Source organism: Malania oleifera, chromosome 8 (genome assembly GCF_029873635.1).
Source record: "Malania oleifera isolate guangnan ecotype guangnan chromosome 8, ASM2987363v1, whole genome shotgun sequence".
In the NCBI taxonomy this organism is placed as follows: domain Eukaryota; kingdom Viridiplantae; phylum Streptophyta; class Magnoliopsida; order Santalales; family Ximeniaceae; genus Malania; species Malania oleifera.
Genome location: NC_080424.1, coordinates 93,796,809 through 93,816,010, shown reverse-complemented (window position 1 = coordinate 93,816,010; position 19,202 = coordinate 93,796,809). Strand labels below are relative to the sequence as shown.

At 35.9% G+C, this 19,202-nt stretch overlaps 1 protein-coding gene across 1 annotated transcript; it reads left to right on the top strand.

Annotated features, from left to right (window-relative positions):
* Positions 1-17,787: 17,787 nt before the first annotated feature.
* Positions 17,788-18,950, top strand: LOC131162052 (probable calcium-binding protein CML41). Its single transcript, XM_058118173.1, has one exon. The coding sequence runs from the start codon at positions 18,122-18,124 to the stop codon at positions 18,701-18,703; it is 582 nt and encodes a 193-aa protein (XP_057974156.1). The 5' UTR covers positions 17,788-18,121; the 3' UTR covers positions 18,704-18,950.
* Positions 18,951-19,202: the final 252 nt, after the last annotated feature.

Genomic DNA, 19,202 nt, shown 5'->3' with positions numbered 1-19,202 from the left:
GGTTGGCCAGCCATTGCTAGGTCACGCCTTCGGGTTGTACAACCTAGTCATGTGGGGGTAAGACATGGCATCAGCTAACTATCTATCTTGGGTGTTATTTCAGTATTTTTGTAAGAACCCGAACTGTGATAAATGAGTTTAAATAAATAAGAGAGGGGTAAAATTGGTATTTGAACAGGCTTCGTCGATGAAGCTAGAGTTCATCGACAAAGTTCAGAGGCTCGTCGACGAGGAGAAGCCGAGAGATTTTTGGAAACCAGGGATCTCAAGCTCGTCGATGAGGCCACCGCTTCGTCGAAGAAGGCAATGGCAGACTCGTCGACGAGGATGCCCGAATCAAAGGGCTATAAATATAAATTCTCATTACTTCCAAGCTAAGAAAACTAAATCCTGTCTCTCTCTCTCTCTCTCTCTAGAACTCTCCCTACTCGCTATCTCTCTAGATTTCTTCGTTGTTTGTTGCTGGAATCGTGAATCTAAAGTTTCCACGAGGATCGTGGAAGGATTTTCTACAAGTTCTACAGATCGGAATCCCGTTTCGGAGATTTTTGGGTTTTGGCGAAAAATTGAGGTAAGGTTTGGTTTTCAATTATGATCCAGTAGTTTTGTAGGAAACATCTTGTGAGTATATTTTGTATTGTGATTTATAAGTTTTGGAACTCGGTTCGCTGTTTAAGGGCCTTAGAGTTCGGGATTTGCTATTCAAGGAAAGGTTAGGGGAATTGTGTTTATATCGGTTATTTTTGAAATCATACTCAGTGGAATTGTGGTTCACGGTCCTGTGTATGTTTTGGCTACTCATTTGGGGGGGATGTAATAGGGAAAACTATGGGTTTTTCATGATTACAGTTTTAGAAAAAGGGGGCAACGGATTGCATCCCTAGTTTTGTTAAAAACCGAGCGTATATGTTGATTTATACTATGTTATAGGGATGGTCGTGCCTTGACTTGTTTAAACTGTATTTTTTTGGAAAACCATGATTTTAGATTACCAAATGGGTGTGGTTTTCTTGGTTATATGAGCATGCATGTGTTTGTGTGATTGGTTTAAATGCTTGTAGGAACGGGGTTCTGAATTCGTTCCAGGTATTGAGAGTGTCCAACTCTATATCCGGGGGAGTGTGTTTATCGCCTGCCACGTAGGCAAGAGTGTCCAACTCTATATCCGAGGGCGTGAGCCTATTTTGGCAGATCAGGCCGAAGGGTGTGGATCCACCAGTTTAGCGTCGATACGATGCCATGGGACTAGCCATGTGCCGGTGGCGCTGTGTTACATGGGTTGGATACGAGCCAATGCCATATGTCGCGGGCCGGCTTCGGGCCAAAGGGTGTGACGACACTGGGATTGCTGATCATGTGTGTGCGTGTGTGTATGCACTGTTGTGAAAATTAGTACTGGAACTGCATTTAACTGTGTGTATATTGCATCATGATAACACTCAAATGCCACACACTGATATAACATGTGTTCTTCCTTACTGAGAGGTGTCTCTCCTCTACTGTACATACATTTTTTACAGGTCCTTCGAGTAACTGGAACTAGCGTCCTGGTGTAGGGAGCGTAGTGGCCGGTATACTGCGGTTAGCGCTTGGGTAAGTGTTAGGACCGTGTTTTGATGGGTTGCCATTTTGGGATGTTTTGGGCACCCAGTTATACGTTGTATGATAGAGCCTATTTATACTCTTGTATAGACTCTAGTATGGTACTACATATATATATATATATATATATATATATATATAGAATGACCATTTTCTGCTGCGTATATGATTGTGTTTGGATATGTTTACGGTGCCTAGGAACCCCACAAGTTTGGACCCTCATCCATTGTACTGTATCTGTGGATGGTTTGTATGATATAGGGACAGGTTAGATTACATTTTCACCCCTAGGTCCCATTTTCGGGTTCAAGGCGTGACAGCTTGGTATGAGAGCTAACTAGGTTGTTAGGTCTTGTAGACTTGGTTAGGCGTAGCTGTGAGTACATACCAGAGTATAGGATGTTGGATATGGGTAGAGTTGGTTGAGGGTTGTTTCGTTGCTAGACCGGGAATTATCGAGGGTATTCCGTGTTTTTCCTGGGATGACGATTTCAGTAAAAGCATGGCAGATCATTGATGACTTTCGGGTTGGTGTGATAGGACAGACCTAGACCTGGTAGATAGTAGTTAACACGATTAGTGTAGATCATTGTGTTAACTGTATGTGTTATAGGGATACTGATAGATTCCTATTGTGCTGCAGAATGGAGTCCAAGGATAATGACTTGGGAAGTGGCTCCGAGGAGACTACAAGTGATGAGTCCCCTTCTGTACCTCGAGGTTTGACGAGGCAAGTGTTATGGGAAATCAGGCAGTGTGTGAGGAGACGCGAGCGCTCTCCTACTGCTACGGGGTGCACCATTGAGAGGTTCACACGCATGCATCCTTCGACGTTCTCTAGGGGACCTAACCCTATGATAGTAGAGGATTGGGTGGAGAAGACTGAGAGGATCTTGGAGGTCCTACACTGCATGGATAGGCAACGAGTCCTCTATGCTACCTTCCAGTTATCTGGAAGGCGGGTCAATGGTGGACTGCGGTGAGTCTGCTGGAGAAGCAGAGAGCAGGTCCTGAGGAGATGACATGGAGCCATTTCAAGGAGGTGTTCTTCGATAGATACTTCTCGGCTTTAGTACGTGATGCGAAGGAGGATGATTTTTCTGCTCTGACTCAGGGGAGTTTAATGGTGCAGGGCTATGCGGCTCGGTACATAGAGTTGTCCCGATTTGCGCCGTGTTTGATCTCGAGCGAGTATGAGAAGATTCAGAGATTTGAGAAGGGCCTGAGGAAGGATATCTACAGACTAGTGGGTATGCTTTGGATCCTTGAGTTCTTGGTGTTGGTGGACAAAGCCACGGTGATTGAGACTGGCATCCGAGAAGGCGAGGTGGATCAAAAATCAAGGAAGAGGATAGTTCCTTCTGGTTCTCAGACAAGATCTCACCAGGGATCGTGGAAGAAGAGGAACAAGGGCTCGGGTTATCATCAGAATACCGAGCGCTAGGATTCTCAGATGAGCCAGACTAGTGAACGTTGTACCAAATGCCAAAGATGGCACGAGGGTGAGTGTCGGTCATTTGTAGGTAACTGCTACAACTGTGGCTAGTCTGTGATGCCCCGACTCGCCAAGTGGGGCCCGAGTGTCACGTGTTCCAATCACCTGTATCTGATATCATAATTAACATACAAGCAGCGACACATGAATAAATAACCTCAAATAAATACCAGAGTTCTATATAACAACCAAAAACCAACACTACAATATCCAAATATCTGTATCCACAACCAGCATTTAAAACGTAATTTCGTACAAATATATCTACACATATATCAGTATCTCACAATACCCCAAAAAGAAACTATCATAAACAGTCCCAGCCTAGGCCTTCAAACCCGGTCTCCAGAAGAACCTGAAAAATTGTTAATCCACTAGGGTGAGACACTTCTCAATAAGGGTGGAATAAATTATAACAGTGTGTGACAAATGAGTTTTAATATTTATATCTCAAAATAAACTGCTTCTTATATAACATCAATAACAATTGAGAAAATGTACCATTAATAACATCCCCAACATCTAATATCACACATATCCTGTAACACCCCGACCCCGAGGGGCCTGTGATATTAACTTTTTACTACTAATTTACAGCGGAAGCAAATAAACTCAATTTTATTCAAACCAGAGCGCTAATTATTCATGTTACAATCACTTATTTCAAAAGAAGAAAATTACACGAACGTAAATATCTGAAATCATACTATATTTCTAATTAATTTTTATTTTTCTAATCCCCACCCGCATGCTTGCTAAGCCTGATTTCCGACATGTCCTTCAGAGTTATCTGAAATAAAATATGATTGGGGTGAGACGACGCTCAGTAAGTAAATAAGATTATTATTAGTGTGTGGCCAAAATGAGCTTTTAAAGAATTTCGTAAAATAATATTTAATACTATAACTTCAAGACTGCTTTTAGAATAAACATAAATTTAAAAATTCCTGCATAAAACTTTTGTCATCAATTTTAACAGTAAATTTTTACAATCATATACTATAACTGTTAAATTAAACTTTTAACTTTAAAACTGTAAAAATATTTAATGATAAACATACATATACTTTTCCTTATACGTTTTCCTTAGATCCTCATTTAAGCACCAAAATGATCATTTTCACGTAAACTTACACTTTCCCTTCAAATCATCAGTAACTTTGTACACGTAATTAAATATGTATAAACATATATTGTAAAAACCACCCTTAGGCCTGTTTGCCGTAGGTCATGTTTACCCCCATGACTGGGTTGTGCGGTCCGAAGACTGGACTTAGCTGGCTGGCCGACCAAACTAAATCAACGTACGTAAACTTTAAGTGAGATTTTCCTTATTAAGTCCTGGTCCGGAACCAGGTGTGCACTCAGGAGAAATCCACTAACATAAATAACCACTCTGTAAACAGTGTGGGTGCACTCTGATCCGTATAAACTTTAAGCTGCGGTACCGAACATCTGTAACTTTGAACTTTCGTTACCATAAGGGGTTTGAAAATCATCTTATTATAATTTATGCAATTTAAAATAATATCGTGAAAATCTCATCTTTACTCATATTTACATAAAAAATGTAACGTAGAAATAAACTCATGCCACACAATTTTTGTGTTAAAAATATATATAATTTTATTTTTGAATAGAAAGAAATGCTGAAAATTTACTCGAAGGGATTGGAACATTTCTTAACCCAAAAATAGATGCAAGTATATTAAAGATAGAACTGGTATAATTAAATATGCGTAAAAATAAACTCATGGAAATTTTGTGGAACTAAGTAACATAATTAAAATTTACGTACAAAATAAGCTCGGGTATGAATTTACAATAAAAAGAAACTAACATAATCAAAATTTACTTACCTTCTTCTTTTACCGTGTGCTACGAACACAATAACTATCTTTAAGATATGAGATCGGAAATAGTGGGTGAGTGAGAACTTACTCAAAATTCTCACTCTACCACAAATTCTTTCACTCACTAATCCTTCTCTTCCTTAGAAAATTGTTGTGAAAAATGAAGGTTGAGAGCTCCCTATTTATAGGAAAATTTTGGGGAAGAAATGGAATTTATAAAAGTGTGGGGAGATGGGTGAAATTATAATTTTTAAAAATTAAAGAATGGGCAAGGTATGGGTTGAGTATGGGATAGGGATGGAAGCCATGTGGGAGTGCTTGCCACCATTCCCACTAAATAAATTTTTTTTTAATTAATTACTTACCTAATTAATTAATCAATAACTTAATTAATTATTCTATTATTTTATTATTATTATTTTTTTCTAATCATTATTATCATTGTTATTAATTTTAAACTACTTTTAGTATTTATTTATTTTATTATTTATTTTTGAACAAGAATTAAATTTAAATTTTAAAAACTCATGTGGGCCCCACATGGTCTTGTGGGCCCCACACAACTTCGAGACCCGAATGGATCCTACGTAACTCGAATAACTCTTATACGATTTTATGCATCCTACATAACTTTGAGACTCGTGTAAACCTCCATACGGCTTCGGGACTCATGTGGGCCCCACACAGTCTTGTGGGCCCCGCATAGGATACCTATATTATTATTATTATTTTATCATATATTTCTTCAAATTATATCAGTTAAAACATTATTTTATGTACTTATTTACGTATATAAACAATGTCTTGTGGCTCCGGGACTTATGTGGACCCCACATAGTCTTGTGGGCCCCACATATGATACATATATTATTATTATCTTATTATGTATTTCGACAAATTATGTCTGTCAAAACACTATTTTATGTATATATACTTATTTACGTGTACAAATAGTGTCTATCCTGTTTATCCTATGAAATTCCATTTTGACCAGGCCGACCTCCAGGGAGCGACTGAGCCGCAATGGTCTCTGAGCACTCGCTAAGACAAGGTCTTTCTTAGGCATCAAACATGGAATCAAGGATCCTACAGAAAAACACTTCTGTATTGATATTAACTTAATGACTATTTTTATTATTTTATTATTATTGTACTTTAATCATATATATATATTTTTGGGTCATCACATATCCAATATCCACAAGTACATAATTTTTATGTAGGTGAAAGTCCACAAGGATAGGGAAGATTACCCGCCCATACAAGTAGCTTCTCTCTACTCTGGTACTAAAAACTACCTACCAGAGCACTCACCTTACTCAGTAAGCCCTTAGGTGAAGTATTACCTCGCCGCCAGTACACACATCTTTATTATTTTAAAGGCGAAGGTTTCCAAGGATCGGGATGTCTACTCGCCCATACAAGTAGCATCCCTTTGCACTAATACCAAGAAACTACCTAGCAGAGCACTTGCCTTTCTCAACAAGCCCCCGGTGGTATGTTTACCTCGCCGCATGCACACACATGCATTCACAATATGCTATGCCATTATTTTTATGCTATAATTAAATTCACATGCGCACAACACATCCACACAGGAATCATGCATCTCATACTTCATCTTCCAATGTCCTCAGTACGTGGCCCACACATAGCAACTGCGTACATGTCGGTACGTGACCCACACAGGCACCTACGTACTTCTTATCTACACGTGGCCCACACAGGTACCACTAACCACACAGGGTACATAACATGGCCCACACAGATGTCATTATCCGCACACGATATAACGTGACCCACACAGGCACCACTACCCACATAGGGTATATAACATGGCTCACACAGACGCCATTATCCACACAGGATATAACGTGGCTCACACAGGCACCACTGGCCACACAGGGTATATAACATGGCCCACACAGGCGCCATTATCTACACAGGATATAATGTGGCCCACACAGGCACCACTACCCACACAGGGTATATAACATGGCCTACACAGGCGCCATTATCCAATCCCCATGACCTACCCGTCATACATCAGTAGAACAAGCTCCTCGACCTGTCAATGTCCTACCCCATATAAATGACAATATGACAAGCTCCTCAACCTGCTAACGTCATATCATGATTTACATCTAGGCAATATAACAACCTCCTCATGCCAACGTTATATTGAGATGTATACGAATAACCACACCAGTTAGTTCACACAGACGCATTAATGCATTTCCACATAGGAATTCAACAGATTAATTCATTTCACACACAGTATCCCCACAAATCAATATATTTCCACATAGGAGTCAAACATAACAATTCATTCATCATGCCATAATCATTTCAAATACCTCCACATGCAAATCCAAATACCACAGTAATTCATATTCAATTTATTAGAAAAAATTACTCCTATGTCACACGAATTTTATATCATAAACAATTATCCCAAATATAACCTTAAACCAAATAATCATTTTTTTCTAGTAATCAGACTATTCTGAAAATCATATAAATAAATAATAAATTTCGTATGCTCGTAAATAATTGGTTCACTTTAATAAAATACTGATATAATTTTATTCTTCCTTACCTGATTCCCTGAATTACGCTTGCAGGGCTCCCAAACTTATACCCACGACGCTCACCCGAACCCTGATTCAATCAAATCAATCCCAATAAAATATTATTTTAACATTTCCTAATTTATAATAATTAAATAATAATTAATTTCTAAATAACACATTTATCCTAATTTTGGACTATTTCTACAATAATCCCACGAGAATTTCACTCCTCTAGACTTGTAGAAAATCATCCCTAGATTCTCGTGGTGGTGTCCGATCGCCCATTTGACTTAAAATTTAGGAAAAATTAAGATAAGAATGAGAATTTGGCTTACCCCACGAGATATGCCCATGTTACTCCTACGAAAAATCCACTTCGGTAGATATGTCGGTGACAAAGAATGGAATTCGGTGGTATCTTCAGATTATCAATTGGACGAGAATCAACCGCAAAATCGTAGAAAGAAGATGAGTGGAGAGTGAGAGAATATATTTAATTTTTCTTTTTCTTTCTCTCTCTTTCTTTCCTTCTTGTTCTGGTCTGTGCGCGTGAATTTTTTTCTCTTCTTTCCTTCTATTTTGTTCCAGCAGAAAACTTAAACACTAACTTTTCTTTTTCTTTTTCTTTTTCTTTTTTTTTCCTTCCTTTATCCTTTCTTTAACCTTATCATCTACTTATATATACTTGTACATAGTACTTACATATATACTTATATATATATATATATATATATATATATATCCACAATCCTCATATTCTTAATTTAATTAATTTTCTTAATAATAATTAATTAATTTATAATAATTTTTTGAATTAATAAATTTTTATTAATTATTTATTTTTTTTTATTTTTTTTGGGTCGTTACATAGTCAGTCACATGTTTTGTGATTGTCGTGCACCAAAGCGAAACGTGCTTGCATCTAGTGTGAACCGAGGGAGCAACCAGATACCTCGGGGAACCATTCAAATGAATCTAGCTCCGGCCAGGGTATACTCTCTTACTCCAGCGGGTGCTGAGCATGCAGGGAACGTAGTGATAGGTACCTTATTATTACTTTCAAATAAGGCTTCTGTTTTGTTTGATTCAGGTGCAACCCATTCTTTAAAATCTGTGAATTTTGTTGGACGGTAGGGTGTTGAGACCCAAGTCATGAACGAGGTGTTATCTATTACTACGCCATTTGGGAGTGTATCTGTGATGCCCCGAACCCTCCAAGTGGGACTCGGGTGCCCCGTATTCCAATCACCTGTATCTGATACCATAATTAACATGCACGTAGTGGAACATAAATAAATAACCTCAAATAAATACCAGAGTTCTATATAATAACCCAAAAACGAACACTACAACGTCCAGATATCCATATCCACATCTAGCATTTAAAACATAACCTAGTACAAATATATCTATACGTATATCAGTATCTCACAATACCCCAAAAAGAAACTAGTAAAAACAGTCCCAGCCTAGGCCTTCAAACCCGATCTCCAGAAGAACCTAAAAAATTGTTAATCCACTAGGGTGAGACACTTCTCAGTAAGGGTGGAATAAATTATAACAGTGTGTGACAAATGAGTTTCAATATTTATATATCAAAATAAATTACTTCTCACATAATATCAATAACAACTGAGAAAATGTACCATTAATAACATTCTTGACATCTAATGTCATACACACATCCAATATGTACAAGTACATAATTTTTATGTAGAGGAAAGTCCCCAATGATAGGAAAGATTACCCGTCCATACAAGTAACTTTCCTCTACTTTAGTACTAAAAACTACCTACCAGAGCACTCACCTTACTCAGTAAGCCCTTAGGTGAAGTATTACCTCGCCGCCAATACACACATCTTTATTATTTTAAAGGCAAAGGTTTCCAAGGACCGGGATGTCTACCCGCCCATACAAGTAGCATCCATTTGCACTGATACCAAGAAACTACCTAGCAGAGCACTCGCCTTTCTCAGCAAGCCCCTGGTGGTATGTTTACCTCGCCGCATGCACACACATGCATTCACAATATGTTATACCATTACTATTATGTTTTAATTAAATTCACATGCACAACACATCCACACAAGAATCACGCAACTTATACTTTGTCTTCCAATGTCCTCAGTACGTGGCCCACACATAGAAACTGTGTACATATCAGTACATGGCCCACATAGGCACCTACGTACTTCTTATTTACACGTGGCCCACACAGGCACCACTACTCACACAGGGTACATAACATGGCCCACACATGCGTTATTATCCACACAGGATATAACGTGGCCCACACAGGCACCACTACCCACACAGGGTATATAACATGACCCACACAGGCGCCATTATCTACACAGGATATAATGTGGCCCACACAGGCACCACTATTCACCAGTATCCAATCCCCATGACCTACCCGTTATGCATCAGTAGAACAAGCTCCTCGACCTGCCAATGTCCTACCCCATATAAATGACAATATGACAAGCTCCTCGACCTACCAACGTCATATCATGATTTATATCTAGGCAATATAACAACCTCCTCATACCAACGTTATATTGAGATGCATACTAATAACCAAACCAGCTAGTTCACACATATGCATTAATGCATTTCCACATAGGAATCCAATAGATCAATTCATTTCCTACGCAGTATCCCAACAAATCAATACATTTCCACACCGGAGTCAAACATAACAATTCATTCATCATGTTACAGTCATTTCAAACACCCTTACATGCAAACCCAAATACCACAGTAATTTATATTCAATTTATTAGGAAAAATTATTTTCATGTCACACGAATTTAATATCATATGCAATTATCTCAAATATAAACCTTAAACAAAATCATCATTTTCTAGTACTCAGACGGTTCTAAAAATCATATAGATAAATAATAAATTTCATACGCTCGTAAATGACCTGTTCACCTTAATAAAATACTGATATAATTTTATTCCTCTTTTCCTGATTCCCCGAATCACGCCTGCAGGGCTCCCAAAATTATACCCGTGACACTCACCCGAACCTTGATTCAATCAAATCAACCCTAATAAAATATTATTTTAATATTTCCTAATTTACAATAATTAAATAATAATTAATTTCTAAATAACCCATTTATCCTAATTTTGGGACTATTTTTATGACGACCCCATGAGAAATCTGCCCCGCTAGACTTGTAGAGAATCATCCCTAGATTCTCGTGGTGGTGTCTGATCATCTATTTGACTTAAAATTTAAGAAAATAATGGGGCAAGAATGAGAATTTACCTTACGTCAGGAGAAATGTCTACGTTGCTCCTATGACAAATCCACTTCAGTAGAAATGTCGGTGGCGGAGAATGGAGTTCGGTGGTATTTTTGAATTTTCAATTGGGCGAGAATCCGCTGTGAAATCGTAGAGAGAAGAGGAGTGGAGAACGTGAGCTGAGAGAATTTTTTTTTTCTCTTTCTTTCTTTCCCTGCTGTTTTGCGCGTGAGAAGGAGTTTTCTTTTTTATGCTTTCCTATGCTCCAGGAAACTTAAGAATTAAGTTTTCCTCTTTTTTTTTTCTTTCTTTTATTCATACTTTAAACTTTATTATATAATAACTTTATATATACTTTTATATACATATATATATATATATATATATATATATATATATATATAATTCATCTTGATGACACATACTTGCTTTCTTTTGAGCATAATTGATTTTGCTCATCTACTGTACCCATTTTTGTATTATTTTACTATATATCTGATGTCAACCTCAAATGATGCTTTCTTGATTCAAGTGTTGTAACCTCATTTCAACCCTTTAATCCTAAATTGTGGTAAGTGTCTTACCAGTAATGTGGACTTTAAGACACAGGACGAAACATAGGCTAAGGATACAAGTTAATGGAAGAAAAGGGAAACTAAGACTCAAAAATCCCTTCCCCAAAGGACATTTCATGCCCTAGTTAGTGCGCAGTATTGACCGAACGTGTTTTTGAACAAGCTGCCTAGACGCCCAACAAAGCCTGGTTCACCACTTACAGATTGGTGAGTTCTAGTTCCATGCTGATGGGAAACGATGTTATTTGCAAAGTTATCAGAATTGAGGATATCAGAATCAGGATGTACGATGGTGTGGTAAGGACGTTATGTGGTGTAAGACATGTACCTGATTTACAGAAGAATGTGATATCATTGGGCCCTTTGGATTGTTACGGGTATAGTTATAAGTCTGAAAGTGAGACAATGAAGGTGTGTAAAGGCGTATTAAATGGTCTTCTGTACGCATATGACTAGTATTTAATCTATATTTTATAACCCTTGATGATAAGCTTAATGTAAGTTTCACATGAGATAGTGAAAATTAGTCGCTTACTCTCGTAGACATAGGCAAATTACCGAAACAAGTAAATTTCTTGTGTCATTGATTTTATTACTTTCATTATTCTCATTGTCGTTGAGTGGTTGCATTACTTGTTCAGGATTATTTTGGGTTGTGCAAGGTTTCCGCTCCACATTCATATCAACAAATATAATTTTATATCACATTTTATTCAAATTCAATGTAAATCTAAATTCACGACCTTTCCAACATAACGTTAATCTTTCCACTACTAACCTTAATAAATAACATCTATCCTAATTCTCATAGGATCATTACTCAAGCCCCCAACCCCATATAATTTTTTAAGTCTCACGCATGAGGTCTTAATAATAATTTGTGTAAATTTCAAAATAACGCAATATTTCAATATAGATAAAAGTTTTATAAAGGTAGCTAGGCGGGTGAACGAGCAGAGTGCAGTTAATTAGCTTTCTATTTTTGGGTAGGAAGACAGCGATGGGACACGAACACAGCCCCAACGACAGCGCAGACCAATTAAATCGACAACCCAAAGGTTAATTAAGGACATGTGACCAACCGAGCAGGAGCAGCTAGCAGGGGAGTGATACAGAGAGTACATGTGAATTTGAGATCACTCATTTGGCTCATCTTTAGTTTAACACAACTACTAGATTGAAGTGGTTGATTTTTTTGGGCTTCATAACGCGTACGCTAACTTGGAAAAGCACTCTACCGTTTCAGCTGGCGCTTTCTGGCAGCGCCTACATTTACGCTCGCAACTGGTTTGCCCATGCCAATGGTAATCGCATCTACCAGGCACCAACTGTCGGCCATCATGATTGATTCGCCTAACCAAAATACTTTGCGTCACAGATTCGTAATGTTACGAACTCATATTCTAATACTATAGTCCATTCGATTTAATTAATTTTTTTATAAGATTTTACACCTGAGTTAAATTATTCAATTCATAAATTTATTAACCTTACCGAATCGAATCAAATAATGATCTAAAATCGACTGATTCAATTGAAAAATATTCAGTTTGGCTTTATTTGATCCCATAATAGGCCTTAATTATGCCTACTAAAACTAAAGCGAACCTTCTTAATTTATATTAATTTAATTTAAAATTTTGTCTAGCGATATTTTCATTTGAAATATAATTGGATATTACTTCTAAAATAATGAATTATTGAATTTTTTTTTTAGGGAGATATTCAAAATGAAAAATAAAAAATTCTATCAATTATATTCGTTAAAAAATTTTAAATTGATAATTGCACATGTCTTCTCGGTTTAGTTCCTAAAGCATAAAAATGAAACCGAAACAAAATAGTTGGTGTACTAATTTTTTTGGATCAAACCAAATAGTATGGTATAACAAAAATTGATTGAATTTAGTTTGGATCGATGTGATTTTGTTATACCCTTAAGCATTATTAGAAAAGAATAAGAGAGATTGTGGGTCTTATGCATTTTTACACATCCATCACGCTACCACAATTTGTACTATATATCATTGTTGTATTGCTCTATAATGACAATCCAAATTGTGAAATTAATATGAAACATATTTTAGCGTCCTAATATGTAGCTCAATTTACGGCTCTAACATCTCATATAAGACTAGACGTCTTCGGTCTGCCCCATTGATCGTCTAGGACTTGAGCCAAGATCATAAGAAGACTACTAAATATGATCACTTGCAATCTTGCACACATATATTTCAGGCGTCCTTAATTGACAAGGAAATATAAATTCTCATTGTGCATTTATAAATAATATTTTGAAAGAGTTTAAGATTTATTTTTATGCAAACCATAAAATTTAATTAAAAATTTTCATAATATGCAAGTAATTAAGTTTTTTGTGTAACGACCTCAAAATTTACTACCATTTTTCTATTACATTTAATTATCCCGTAACAAAATAACATTACTCGGATACTTATAACAATATTCACTATAACATCTTGAACCTCAAGTGGTACCGAGGATACCTGTTCACATCATAAACTCCTATGCAGCGAAAACATAAAATGCAATAACCTTATTTACAATACCAGAGTTCTAGTAATTCCCAATATATATGTATACATCTCCCAAAATACAAACACCATACCCTAGGCATACCACAAAATACATTCCCCAACTCAAAAACTCACCTTGCAGTTAGGGCAATACAAAGATCCCCTCTATCTCGGAGCACGCTTTGCACGCTTATCTGGATTACCTGAAATGTTTGAAATGTTGAGGTGAAACACCTCTCAGTAAGACGGAATAAATTATAACCAGTATGTGCCAAATGAGTTTTACATGATTAACATAATCATTAATTTAACTGTGTCAAATAGCATTTCAATATAAACATATCATAACTTACACCTATGTCTTTTAAAATAAACTTTCTATTTAAACATACTTATAACTGTAATAGGTAGTTCATGTTCTTTGTAAAACTATATACATATATTTATATAACTGTGAAAGCTTCCCTGAATGGATAACTATATGCATGAATTAACCCAACATGCTCGGGTTGTGCGGCTCGTGGGCGAGACTTAACACTAGTTGGCCTACTAGGCTAAGTCAAACTATAAGCCTCTGAGTACAATTAGCCCCCTCAACCCGGTCTTGCCAAGGAGCTCCTCGTCTCTCCTTTGGGCACAATCGACTATTCCACACTCTATCTGAGATGTGTGGTTGTACTCTATACTGTGTTTCCTATGGTACCGTGTTCTATAATCTGTACTGTCCATCAGGGATCTGATACTATACAATACAATGTTTGTATATTAATGTTTTACCATGATTCTGTATAAACTGTAATAACCATGATTCTGTATAAACTGTATTACCATGATTCTGTATAATAATTGTAATTCATAACTCTTTAATAACTGTATATCATTGTTTTATAATGAATGTATATCATGGTTCTGTAAAAGCTGTATAAAATCATGGTTCTGTAATGACTGTATATCATGGTTCTATAAAAGTTATATAAAATCATGGTTTTGTAATGATTGTATATCATGGCTCTATAAAATCTATATAAAATCATGGTAGTGTAAAAAATTGCATAAAATTCTGTATTAAATCTCTGTACAATATCTGATATTTCTCATGCCATACAATTTAAATAAAACTCTATTAGTATAATATGTATGGGAAAAACTATATTTTCCTGCTATATGAAAATAATACATATTATTCGTAAAACTTTCTTGTAACCCAATTTTCAAAAATATACTATTGCTGTAAAATTCAAATCCCATAACACAAGCTATCTTAATTAAATAAATTTCTGAAATTAACTGGCGTAACTTCTTCCACTTACCTGATTATCGAGAGGTCTGCTAATACACTAGACTTACGCACACGACGTTCGGAACTCTAAAATCCTGAAATCATATAACCCCAAAATAATATCACATCTACATTTTCCTCGGACTCATAAACTCCGTTTAACCAAGAAAATATCAAATAATTAATTATTTATCACCCTTACCTCATTTTCTAAGGAAACGCCCATAGGAACCCTAAACCCACGCCTGTAGTGTTCACACCAAAATCCTGTATTCCATAAATCTCAATTTATCAATTCACTCCTAAATTAAGCTTATATTCACATTCCTAGGCCTATATACCCATTAAACCAATTAAAACACTAATTAACACAATAAACAACTTCTTTACCTCAGTTTGTGATGGTGCCTGAAATCCTCATAACACAATTCTGCTCTGGTCATAGTGAAGAGAATCGCCGCTAAGCCGAAGATACGGAGTCTGATCGTTGATCGGGGCGATTCTAGAGTGAGAAAATGAAGAGAGAGAAGGAGGGTTTCGCAGCTGAAGAGAGAGAGAGAGAGAGAGAGGTTTTGAATTTTTTTACAAAAAAAATAACATGCAACCCCTTATATAGCATTCTGTCCTTGACAAAAACCATCGACGATTTTCTTAGGCTCTCAGAAAACCATCCTCGGTTTTCTCTTTAACTGGCCCAATGTTTACCATTTACCCATTTACTCGGTTGCGGTAAAACCTTATAACCATCTCTGGTTTTCTTAATACTTCAGAAAATCGTCGCCGGTTTTCTCCTCTCCCAACCTATTTTCCTCTTTTCCTTATTTATTTTTAATATTATATTTTCTGGGTCTCTACATTTTGTCTAAATATTTTAAAAAAAAAATAATGCACAAAATAGTAATAGTTGAAAGGCATCTTATTATTATTATTATTATTATTATTATTATTATTATTATTATTATTATTATTATTATTATTATTATTATTTTCATGTTTACTCTATGTAATTTATTCAAAAGTGGCAATATGATTTAAAAAAATTTGAAAACTGAAAAAATGTAAGTAATTTTTTTTTAACAAAAAATTAAATTAGAGTTCAAAACTTCAAACATAGAGATATAAAAATAGGTGGCTTAAATTATTTATCTAAGTTAATTGTAATTAGTTTACTAAAATGATCACAAATAGCATATATACATATTATTTTTAGTAAGAATTATAATCAATAAAAAATTCATTTATGTTTCCATAAGTAAAATATTGCATGAACAAACAACAATTAATTGGTTTAGATTTGCAAACCTCCATTCATTTTTTCAAAAATAAATATTTTTTTTTCATTTTCTTTAAAAAAAATATAAGAATAAATATGCTTGATTGTTTTCTTGAAACCAGATACGAGCCAAATTTCAGGAAAAAAAGTTGATAGAAAAAAAAAATCTATTAAAATTTGAAGTGGATGGATATCTTATTGGTCCATGTAAATTTTATTAAAATTTCTTAGTAAAAAATATAAAAAATTAAAGTTAATATTTTTTGAAAGAGAAAATAAAGCACATTACTCTTTCTTTAATATATAAATATATTTTATGACTCTTGTTAGAGTGTAATGGCATGTTTTGGAAGTCTGAATTATATGTTGTTTAGCAATAATTTTAAAAAGGGTGGTCACTCACTAGGTTCAATTCTGTAAGTTGACCTATTTTAATTAATTAACGAATCTCGATCACTCATAATGTTGTATTATGTGACTCAAATTGAGGTACAGAGAAAGCAGATTGGTGCGGTACAGTACATGATTATTTGAGTAATTTTTCTAATGCCTTTGTATAATTAGAGTTAGTATAAATAAATATGATATAACTTTACTTTGAAGCAGTGAAAATTTAGTCGCTGCTCACCCCTGTGGACGTAGAGATACTGTCGAACCACATTAAATCCGTGTGTTTTTATTACTTTATCTGTCTCTTTATTTTTTATACTATTCATCATAATTGTCGCACGTTTCACAACACATAAAATTTTCTTTATTTACCTTATATTATACAATTTTTCATAACCATGAAAAACGTGCATTCCAAAAGAAAAAAGTTTCTATTTTATTTTACCTAAAATAATCATTTCATATGATATTTTTATTTATTTATTTTTAATATTATGAATTTCTTTAAATGATATACGCGTGTAAAATAAAATAGCTTGTCAACTTTTAGAAAGCTAACAAAATGACTCCACTTTAACAAAAAGATAATTTGTAAATAATAACACAATAGTTTAATCATAAATCTTCACGTTAAATGCTTTATATTAAAGCTTTGAAAATTAGTAAAAATAACATGAAATGATGAAGAACTAATCTTGTTTTAAATCTTTTTATAAATCAAAATCATATTACATAAATTTATAGTAAATGTTCGCTTAAACTTATGGGCATTTCTATAATCTTCTCTATTACTTTGTTTCTTTAACTTTATAATTTTGTTGTAATAAAAAAATTTAAAAACAGTGACCAAGACTCTAAATTTTAAATTGCGAACTGTAAATTAAAAAAATTTAAAGTAATTTAAACCTAGATGTTTATTTAAAGTTTAAACGCAGAGAAATTCAAATGAAAAGTTGAAACTCCATTCCTTTTTTCGGTGGAAAGTCCATATAAATGAAACTTTTCCGTCACTTTCCTGAGTAAATTGTACGTTGTCCTGAAGTCGGTCTCCCTCTCCCCAGAGCAAGAGGAAGCTGCAGAGCACCTTCCCCCCCCCCCCCCCTTCACTACCCTACGCAAGTCCTTGTTAGTCTGTTCCCCAACTTTCCCTCTCAACTTGCTGACAATTTCCCGCCGCACTCTCTCTTCGTCCCCCCTATATTAATCCATCCCACAGTTCACAGATTTGCATTTCCCCCCAAGTTAAACATCAACCAAACCAGTCCTCCTCCTCCTCCTCTTCCATGTCAGCCGCCACAGCCACTGCCTCTGCCTCTGCCTCTGCCTCCAAGCCGCAGTCCAAGTGGTTCTCCGGCAAGGGCTTCCGTCTGAGCCTCCCCCGCCTCCGTTCAAAACCCAAATCCCCCACCGCTCCCATGTCTCCCTCCCTGCCGGCGATATCCTCAAAACAAGACGAGCTCCGGGAAGTCTTCCGGCGCTTCGACTGCGACGGCGACGGGAAAATCTCTTGCGAGGGGCTCCGGGATTACTTCGTGTCCATAGGGGAGTCCATCTCGGAGGAGGATGCCCAGAAAGTGATCTGCGATTTCGACTTGAACGGCGACAATTTGCTGGACTTTGAGGACTTCGTGCGGCTGATGGAGAGAGGGAGCGAGGGGGACGGAGACGATGACCTGAGAAGGGCTTTTGAGATGTTCGAAGTGGAAAAGGGCAGTGGGTGCATCACCCCCAGAGGATTGCAGAGGATGCTGAGCCGATTGGGGGACGCCAAGTCGTACGAAGAGTGCGAAGCCATGATTCGAGTTTTTGATCTTGACGGTAATGGCGTTCTTGATTTCCATGAGTTTCACCAGATGATGGCTTGAGGACGCGTCTATTCATATAGCTTCTTGGTTGATAAAAATTAATTAGAGAGATTTTTTTTGGGGTTCGTGGGAATCAGCTAGGTGTCCCATTCAGCTTGGGCTACGCAACAAAACCAGTCCATCTGGTACTCCATTTTTTTAGCTTTTAATCTTAAGGTTTGAACATGAAACCTTTAAGGATGTGTTGTGAGAATCGTTTCATTAATGTAATTGATGGTAGGGCGAGAATTTCTTCGTCTTGTTGTAACCACTTCTACCTAAGAACTTCTATTGCATTATTGCTAAAATTTTAAAAATATTTATATTAGATATGATTTTAATATAATTTTATACATCTCATTCAAATTTAATAAAAATTCAAATTTAAGACATTTAAGAATATATAATTATTACTCATTATGCTTTGTTTTTGTTGTAAATGAAATAAAGAGAGAAATATAGAAAAAGATTAAAATAAAAAAAATTTGGAGTTATAGAAATTCAGTCGTCTAGTTTTTCA